Source organism: Beta vulgaris, chromosome 1 (genome assembly GCF_026745355.1).
Source record: "Beta vulgaris subsp. vulgaris cultivar EL10 chromosome 1, EL10.2, whole genome shotgun sequence".
NCBI lineage: Eukaryota > Viridiplantae > Streptophyta > Magnoliopsida > Caryophyllales > Amaranthaceae > Beta > Beta vulgaris.
Window position 1 is genome coordinate 34,461,442 of NC_079202.1, and position 10,281 is coordinate 34,471,722.

Genomic DNA, 10,281 nt, shown 5'->3' on the forward strand with positions numbered 1-10,281 from the left:
AAAGAGATAAAGAGATTAGCTAACAAATGAGTAATTAGGTTTAACTAAAACTCTAATTGGTTTGGACTCGGATTGAAAAATTGAAATCCAAATTTTGTTCGGATTGGATTGGATTAGGCCTTAATCCAAACCGTCCACCAAACTTTCACCCTGATTTGTAGCTGGTGCAACAATGGTGTAAGTGTCTAGCCCAAATAGAGGAAAGAGAAAGCGAGGGGAAACTAGAGAAAGAAAGGGGGAAAAGAGATAAAGAGATTAGCTAACAAATGAGTAATTAGGTTTAACTAAAACTAATTAGGACTTAAAGATTATTAATTAAGACTGATTTGTGTTTAATGGCTAACTATCGTCTCAATAGAGCAAACAAAATAAAATTGCTGATTGGTAGCTTCGAACAGAAGACCTGGCTCAGTACATTCCCCTCGCGGAGGGTAATAACATTGCGCATCCGTTACCAGCGAGACGAGAATAGTTTTTACTGTTTATTTAACTGCGAAGATAGTTATTATCATTTTGAATTTGTTTCTTTTTCTCCAAAAGTAATACGCCCCTGGTTATGAATTCTTTCAGCTAAATTCTAAAACCTCCCTGAAACCTCAGATCTCTTCATTGTTGAATAAAATCAAAGCTTCTCTTTCAAAAAACAAAAAATCAAAGCTTTTATTTTGGATAATCAGTTAATGTGAAATGGCGCTAATCAGATCAAATCTACGGTTATCCTTTTCTAAAATCATCGTTAAACCCTTCTCAACATCCACCATTGAAATGGTGCAAGCTCACCAAGAAGATGATGAAATTCCAGAAGAACCCAGAAAAGTTTCTTCCAATCTCTCTCCTCATGATTCCCAAATTGTTGAGAAATTTCATAATTTAATCAAAGAACATTATCGGAAAAACCCTAACCCTAATTCTGAGCAAAACCCTAATTTTTTAACCGCTAATTTCACCATCCCTTCTCTATCTCTTTCCTTCTCGAAGCTTTCTTTGGTTGATTCTCTCTCTCCTGCAATCATCGCCGCTATCATCGAAAGATGCCGCATTGTCCGCCATGGCGTACCAATGGTTCAAGCTCTCGCGTTCTTTAATTGGGCGATTGGGGAGAGAAACGACGTTGTTGGGTCCTCCAATGATGTTTTTACGGAAATGATTGACTTAGCTGGGAAGGTAAAGCAGTTTGATTTAGCATGGAGTTTGATTGATTCGATGAAAATGAGAAGTATTTCGATTCCGTTAGATATTTTTAGTTCAATGATTAGGAGGTATGTTAGGGCTGGAATGGTAGCGGAGGCGGTTCATACGTTTAATCGAATGGAGGACTATGGGTGCCACCCGGATAAGGCGGCTTTCACAGCTGTTATTACTATTCTCAGTAAGAAAAAGAAACCAGCTGACGCTCAGTTGTTTTTTGATAGTCTTAAGGATAAGTTTTCTGTTGATGTTGTGGTTTATACAAGCTTGATTAATGGGTGGTGTAAGGTGGGGGATATTCCGGAGGCTGAGAGGGTTTTTGGTGAGATGAAGGCGGCGGGCATTGAGCCTAATGTGTATACATACACGATTGTTATCGATGGTTTGTGTAGGCACGGGCAAATCACTCGTGCCCACGATGTTTTCTCGGAGATGATTGACAATTGTTGTCAGCCAAATTCGGCGACCTTCAATAATTTGATGAGGGTTCATGTTAAGGCAGGGAGGACTGAGAAAGTCTTGCAGGTTTATAATCAGATGAAAAGGCTTGGGTGTAGCCCGGATGTGATCACATATAACTTTTTGATAGAGTCCCATTGTAAGGATGGGAATCGGGATGAAGCTACTAAGTTGATCCGCCAAATGGTGAGCAAAGGATGTGCCCCTAACGCTTATAGTTTCAACCCGATATTCATTTGTTTAGCGAAAGCAGAGGATGTGAATGCTGCTCATCGGTTGTTTGCAAAGATGAAGGAGGTGAATTGTCAGCCTAATACAGTGACATATAATACACTGATGAGGATGTTTGTGAATTCCAAGTCGACTGATATGGTTCTGAAGCTCAAGAAGGAGATGGATGAGAACGGGGTTGAGCCTAATGTAAATACTTATAAGATAATGATCTCAATGTTTTGTGCGATGGGACATTGGTCCAACGCTTACAAGTATTTCAGAGAGATGGTCGAGGAGAAGAGTTTGATGCCGGGTTTGCATGTTTACAACACGGTTTTGCTTCAGTTGAGAAACGCGGGGCAGATGAAGAAGCATGAGGAGTTGGTGGAAAAGATGGTCGACAGGGGATTTGTTATCCGGCCTATTTGAAGAAATTATTTGTGTTTTTTTTTACATTTTGAGGTGGATTTGTGGTGCTGGTCTGCTGGACATGGCAGACCTTGGTTGGCAAACTCAAATTTAGCCTTATGCTTCCTAATAGGCTGAGAAAAACAAAGTTTTGAGGGAGACAATTGTAAGCTCTGCTTCCTTCTTGTTTAACTGATTTATATAGTGCACTCAAGTCATAATTGTAAGCTTTGCTTCCTTCTTGTTTAACTGATTTATATAGTGCACTCAAGTCATAATTGTAAGCTCTTGAATTTTCTCATTATGGCAATTTCTGATGCCTTGAAAGTCCCTTATACTAATCTATTCTCATAAGGTAATGCCAGTGTTTTCTATATGCTAATTTATTCACTTAATAATTTTGACAATCATGTGTAAGTATAATGAAGGCACCTATTAGTTTTATGCTGGACAGACGAACAGTAATGCTATACTATCTTTTGGGTTTTCTATGCAGTGTCCCTATGTCTGTCGGAAATCTACATTGTATCTTCACATGTTTCAAAGTCTCTAGAGTACCCTTTTGTTCATAGTAGTGTCTCAGTAATGTCCCTAGATTTAGTAGAGATGTTTTTTATGCTCTAATCTCATTTTGAGTTTTGAAACCGATTCAAATAGTTTAAACTCATTGTTGCAAAGTGGGGAAAAATGGGTTAAAGCTTATTCATTTCCCAGACAATAACAATACATTTGGTTGATTAAATCAATTTCAAATATTAAAAAATGAGTTTAAAACACATAGAACATCTCACTAACGGAATTGATTGACTTAGGACTTGCGGTGGGCTATCACTAAGACATTTCTAAAATCGAAAGGGTACCATAGAGATTTTGAAAAGGTGAGGGTACAATGTAGCTTTTCAACAAACATATGGTCATCGCATAGAAAATCCCATAGCTTTTAGTCCTTAAAAGTGTGCTGAAGCTGATTTGCTGTTTATTTGAAAAATCTCATCCTGTCGGTTGTTGTTTACTAGTTTTTGTTTAATGAAAGAGCCTCTATTAGCCGTTTATTGGCTTTGGATTAAGGTGGAAGCAAATCTCTCGTTATCTGAATTGCCATGTAATTATTTTTGATGAAATCATGAAATACTTGCTACTCTGTGAATTTTCAGTGATCATGCGGGAATGACTTCATGTGTTCATTGCACCTAAAATTTGATCCTACATACTTTGCTCTTTTTGAGAGCCTTATCTATCGCATTGATTTTACAGTAATAAAGTATCTTTTTTAGGGAATAAAATTTTATGCTTTTCTATTTCCTCATTCTGTACCGTGTAGAGGGAATTTTACATAGAACTTTCATGATCTACCGACATTTAACCATAGTGTAAACCATTTCATCAAGAGTCATTGTACACCGAGGTTGAAGCCTTTTGTTAACCGAAATCTTTGCTGCTCTGCTTTTGTTTTGGGGGGGAAAAGAGGGAAAGGGGGGGGGGGGGGGTATTTGTTTGAGGCATGTCTCTTTGCTAATTTATTGTTCATCAGTAAGTTCATGCCAATAGCTTTATTCTATTAGCATGTTTTGCTAAAAGAAAAGAAATTCCCCTACTGGTGTTGCTTGTGGAACTTATGATGTCTGGTAATTTCTTAGCGTGATTGTATGTTAGCCAGTTCAAACTTCCTTTAGTCTGCAGGAGCTGCCTCTTCTATTGTCAGAGTCCGAACAGGGGTAGTGAGATTTACTTTACATGTCTCTATTGTTTTACAAGTATATGCAGTTTAATGTGATCCTAAAAATTAATTCAGGTTGTGAAACAAAGGATGCAGACTGGTCTATTTGCTACAGCTCCTAATGCATTGTGCATGATTGTTTCTAGAGAGGGTTTTAGCAGCCTTTATGGTATACAACTCACTCTGTGCTCTTTTCATGTTTTTTCTGAATGTAACTGTGTCAGGATGTTAACTGACGCTTTTCAATCCTGGAATTTTTGTTTGATGTTGCACCCTTGCAGGGTTGTGGAATATGGATCTTTTCTACTGCTTGAATTGCCTTTCAGTGCGATGCAGCTTTGTATCTATGAGCAAATAAGGCTTGGTTATAGGCTCGCAGTGAGCAGGGTGTTTCTTTGATAACATATTTTGTGAAGATATTGCATCATGTTTGCTCTGTGATTGTAGTCTGGCTTATTTATGAAATCTTGTTGGCTTACCAAGGTGAAAGATGACATTACTCTGTTAAGGCCTTTTTATCTTAACCTTCATTGTGGGAGTACCCAAATAATGATGGATACCCTTGAAAAAGTCTGTTTTTATTGTTTGACGAAGATGGCTTCTAGTAACACTAAGAATCTATGATTGATATGGCGTTCTCCAAATATTTAGCAAATATTTTTGCAAAATATCGCAACATGTATCTTCTTTTTGAAACTTCAAGTACTTTGTAGTTATGCTATGTAGGTGTGAAGAATATCTTGTGAATTTTGCATGAGGTTTCTTTGTTTCTGAAACACTTTATCAATTTTTGTGCTAATGACGTCCAAATAAGACTAGGACTTGAGGAACTCCGACTTGAAAATACTCCTGTTTCGAGAACCCCAAATAATCCCCCGATGAGCAACCTTTCATGCTACATAGCTAATAATTCTGTTATTAGAGTACAACCAAATATGCAACACTTACATTTTTTATCTCAACATCGCACAATTTTGGGCTATCAGGTCCTAAATATAGTAGGGAAATCAACCTATTTACCAAGCGGGCAAGCGCATTCTCTGATAACGTGCTAAATGCTATATAAAAAACCCAACATTTACTCAAAAGTAGCAAACTATATAATTACGTTCAATATCATTATAAAAACTGCCATATAGTTCCAGAGGTTACGAAATTAAGAAGTGCAGGCAACTATTGTTGAGCAAGTGCTTGGCCTGAGAGGGTGGTTTGCCCTATGCTATTGTTTTGCATTAAGCTCTTTTTCTGATCAAGAAAACAAGTATACTTAATTGCTACACGAAAACCAGGCGTACAGGAAATTCTTAGTTGGAGTTTGGACAACTCCAGGTATAATGACAAAACAATGAGAAGAAGCATTCACTTTTTCTCTTACCCTTTAGTAGAAGCAAATCTACAATATGGAGGGCCATAAGCCCCATAATGCTCTTTAATGGTTAAAAGAAAAAGATATCACAACTTTAATTATAGAACATAAACAAGTTTTTTCAAGTTATGAAAGAACAATAATCTCTCTGCTCACATATAAACGTCATGTATAAATTTTTGGCCAGTCAATATTACAGTAGTATATACATACACTTAATTTATATGAAAATTTTACACACTTTAATCATGTGATGTGGGCTCCTCCACTAACACCGACACTGTCTCTCTCTCTTCATATTTCATGTGACATGGGGTCTCCCCATAAATCTCCCACTTTCAATCAACTTTTTATTCTTACTTTTACAATATTTGAAAAATGCCAACACTTTCCTAACCATTACGCTAAATATGCTTGCCCAAGACTAGGGGGATGATAACATACAACTATACAAGAAATAAAAACATAAATGGACAAGTCTATTCCAACTTTAGGCCATTAGCAGTCCATCAAATTGGAAAATTATACAACTGTTAATTTTATTAGAGGTTTTTTTAATCGATTCTCTGATTAAGTACTTTTTGTATCCATATATGCATTTCTTCTGGTTCGATGGAGATAATCAACCTGCATAATTAATTGGTTAAGATTATAGTTGGAAAGGGAGAAGAACAACTCGAAGTAACAGATAGAGAAACCAAATAATATGTGATCATACTCAAATAGGAAAGCCAAACATGATAACATGGTCTACATCCAAGTACAGTCCCCCTAGCAGCCAGATTAGTGCAAATAAAGGTGCGACAATCACCATCTTCATCTTTGAACTTTTTGAGATTTTCAACCCTTGATTCAACATCAAAGAGATGAGTAAATATTCCAACCAATGCATGAGGTCATCATGAAAGATTTATGTATGGAAAAAGGTCATACAACGAGAGAGGAGAGGTCCAACAAGAGTTAGCTCAAGTGGTAAGCAGCTTGATGTCTCTTAAGGGAAGTCTCGAGTTCGAGTCTCACCATATGCACTAACTCTTGTTGAGAGACTGACCCACCAAAGACAGGTGTGCGACTCGAGTCAAACTCGAATTTAGTCGGAGCAAAGCTCCGGTGAACTAGGTGGGCAACCAAAAAAAACGAGAGAGGAGAGGGAGGGCGGAAGGGATGAGGAAGAATCAACAATATTCAGAACTAAGTTTCTCAAACTCTACCATGAGACACTAAGACTTCATTATGGGCCAAAAGCATGCAAATATTTCATGAAATAGTCTAACACTTGACACATACTTGTGGTGGTCTGGTGGACACTAGTCGCTTAGTCCTAGACTCCTAGTAACAAAGATCTAAAGTTCAAAAAATATTATAAATTCATATTCTTATAGAAAACATCTTATTCAGCATGATAGCTAAATTTAGTGCCATTATATTAAATAGCATCAGTAGTCTTTTAGGTAATTCCCTTGTAAAGAAGATAGTCTTTTAGGTTGTGTGACTTAATCGAATGACTACCATAAATAGCTTTGCATCAATAACCCTCACCTAACCCATAGATTTTGAACTTGCTACAGTAAAAGAAAGGGAAGGAAGCTTAGTCGATACCATAATTAGCACAAATAACGAGCCTAGCTTGCTTTCAAGCTACTCAAACTTAGCCTGTGTGAAATTGGCTTGAAACCTTAACGATCCGATCTGAACAGAGCAACCCAACTCGAAAAGCTCATGACCAAGTTCAATTATATGAATTAAATAGAATCAATGAGTCCTGACTTACGAATCACATTAAAATTTAACAAAGAAATTATGAGGACCTCGAAGTATTTGCAAAATGATGACATAACTACATAAGTTCCCTTGATTGATTGGAGCTGGTTGATCAATTTAGGCTTCAGTACGTTGAGTTACGAGCCAAGTAAAGCCTGAAATCTCTGAACATAGAGTCTAAGCTGTGAGCCAAGACAAGTGGAGCTACTCCAAGCTTCAGCTCCAGTAACTATCACCACGCGTGGTGTGATATTCAGGCACAATTAAGAGGTCATTTGTTCATATTATTAAGAGTTAAAGCTGAAGCTCAAAATAATTTAGAGTTGAAGCTCACAACATCCTAATAGAGTGGAAGTAGACCTGGGGTAGGCCCTTGGTGAAAATATCAGCAATCTGATATCGGGACGGAACATGAAGAACACGTACCTGTCCTTTCGCAACTTTTTCGCGAACAAAGTGGATGTCCATTTCGATGTGTTTGGTGCGTTGGTGTTGAACTGGATTACCTGATAGGTAGATGGCACTTACGTTGTCACAATATACCAAAGTAGCCTTGGGAACGAGACAATGTAATTCCAACAGGAGATTCCGAATCCAACATGACTTAGCAACCACATTAGCAAACCCTCGATACTCGGCCTCAGCATTGTAACGAGAAAGAGTAGGTTGACGTTTGGATGACCAAGAAAGCAAGTTGTCCCCAAGAAAAATACAATAACCAGACGTCGAACGACGAGTATCAGGACATCCTCCCCAATCAGCATCAGTGTAAGCAATCAGGTCAATGATGGAAGAGGGATAGATATGTAAGCCATGATAGAGAGTACCCTGAATGTACCTGATGATGCGCTTAAGAGCATGCATATGAACGTCCCGGGGAGCATGCATATGTAAGCAAACTTGTTGAACAACATAAGAAATATTCGGCCTGGTGAAAGTAAGATATTAGAGTGCACCTGCAAGACTCCGATAGAGAGTGGGATCATCATAAGGAGCACCAGAAGAGCTACTGACCTTCAGTTTAGTATCAACCGGAGTAGAAGTAGCTTTACAAGAGGACATGCCAGCACGATCAATAATCTCCTCAGCATACTGTCGCTGAGAGAGAAACATGCCACCTTTGTGGCGAGTCACGCCAATGCCAAGGAAAAAATTCAAAGGACCTAAATCCTTCATTGCAAACTCGGAGGCAAGGAGACCCATAATTGAGCGACGAAGAGAATCTGAGGAGGCAGCAAGAATAATGTCATCAACATATAATAAAATGTATGCCATAGCGTACCCTTGTCGGTAGATAAATAAGGAGTTATTAGATCGACTATTTGTGCAGCCAAGAGACGACACATAATCCGCAAATCGTTTATACCATGCCCGTGGGGCCTGCTTAAGTCCATATAAAGACTTACGGAGCAAACATACATAATCAGGATGAACAAGGTCACGGAAACCCATAGGTTGATGCATATATACTGTCTCCTTGAGGTCGCCATGAAGAAAAACATTTTTTACATCAAGTTGATGGATGGACCAATTTTTGGACAAGGAGAGATTGAGAACCGTGAGGATCGTAGCCGGTTTCACCACCAGACTGAACGTCTCGCCACAATCAATGCCCACCTGCTGAGTTTTTCCATCACCTACAAGACGGGCTTTATGCCTCTCAAAATCACCATTAGACTTGTTTTTGTGAGTAAAAATCCACATAGAACGAATAACATTCACATTAGGTGGACGGGGCACCAACTCCCACGTCTCATTTTTAATAAGAGCATCAAATTCATCATTCATGGCCATTTTTCAATTTGGGTCGCGAAGAGCAGTCAACGTACGAGGAAGAGGGGATTTATTAACTGTGGTAGTTAAGTTAAAGTGGCGTTTAGGCTTAAAAATACCGCGTTGACTACGGGTCATCATGCGAGATTGAGTTGGAAGAGGGGGCTGAGTGGAGAATGTGTTTGGGCTCAAGGAAGAGGGAGTAGGTGGCTGGTGGGTCACGGGAGAATGAAGGGGAGAGGTAGGATAAATGTGGGGCACCTCATGGGAACGCGGCTGGGCCCCAATGAACTGGGCCGGTCCACTGGCAGGTAACGAAGAGGACTGGGCAGCAGTCATGGGTGGGGGAAAACGGGCCTGGGCCTCGTGTGGGGAAGAGGCAAAAAGGGGCGGAAGGTCCGGATGAGCAGGTGACACCCCTTGGGTGGATGGACTGGACCGAGAAGTAGAATTTTGGCCCAAATGAAACCAAAAAGGATGCATGCCCTCATTCAAGAAATCATAAGTATGGGAAGTGGGTTTGTGGAATGTAGAAAAAGGAAAAACCTTTTCATCAAAAATCACGTCACAGGAAATAATGATTTTATGAGAAGATAAATCATAACATTTATAGCCAAGGTGATTTGGAGGATACCCTAAAAAACACAAGGTGTAGAACGGGCTTGTAATTTGTGGATGGTGGTAGACGGAATGATAGGATAGCACAAACACCCAAAAACCCGAAGATGAGAGTAAGAAGGCTCTCGATGATTAAGATTTTTGAAGAGGAGAAATATGATCCAATAACTTGCTTGGTAAGATACTAAGGAGGTAAGTGGCCATTTGAAGAGCGTGATGCCAAAAAGAGGGAGGAAGGGATGCATGAGTAAGAAGAGTTCGAGTGATGTTGTTGATAGAGCGAATTTTTCGTTCAGCTTTACCATTTTGTGAGGAGGTATGAGGACACGAAAGACGGAAGGACATCCCATGAGAAGCACAGAATTTTCCGAATTGACCATTATCATACTCCCGGCCATTATCACATTGGATGGTTTTAATATTACGGTCAAATTGGGTGCGAACATGGGCTTGGAAAACTAAGAATTTGGCATGTACATCAGATTTCTTAGCAATAGGAAAAGTCCATAAAAACTTCGAATAATCATCCAAAAAAAGAACATAATATCTGTGACGCATGGAACTTAAAACAGGAGAGGTCCATAAATCACTATGAATAATATCAAATGGCATCACAGTTTCATAATTAGAAGATGCAAATGGCAACTTAACATGTGTACCAAGAACACAAGAATGACAAACACCAGAACCACTAGTTTTATTACATGCAATGTTATCATTGAGCCGAAGAGACTCCAATAGAAGTTCCCGGGTGACCCAGACGATCATGCCAAAGAGT

The 10,281-nt window shown here is 39.0% G+C and overlaps 1 protein-coding gene across 1 annotated transcript; it reads left to right on the forward strand.

Moving 5' to 3' along the window:
* The first annotated feature begins 435 nt into the window (after window positions 1–435).
* LOC104896262 (pentatricopeptide repeat-containing protein At1g20300, mitochondrial) lies at window positions 436–4,611 on the forward strand. Its single transcript, XM_010682978.4, has 3 exons — window positions 436–2,434; window positions 4,061–4,154; window positions 4,267–4,611. Exon 1 carries the CDS (start codon window positions 688–690, stop codon window positions 2,287–2,289), a length of 1,602 nt encoding a protein of 533 aa, XP_010681280.1. The 5' UTR covers window positions 436–687; the 3' UTR covers window positions 2,290–2,434; window positions 4,061–4,154; window positions 4,267–4,611.
* The last annotated feature ends 5,670 nt before the right edge of the window (window positions 4,612–10,281 follow it).

Coding starts and splice junctions, on each gene's coding strand:
- LOC104896262 (XM_010682978.4), top strand. CDS start 688: ATGGCGCTAATCAGATCAAATCTACGGTTATCCTTTTCTAAAATCATC.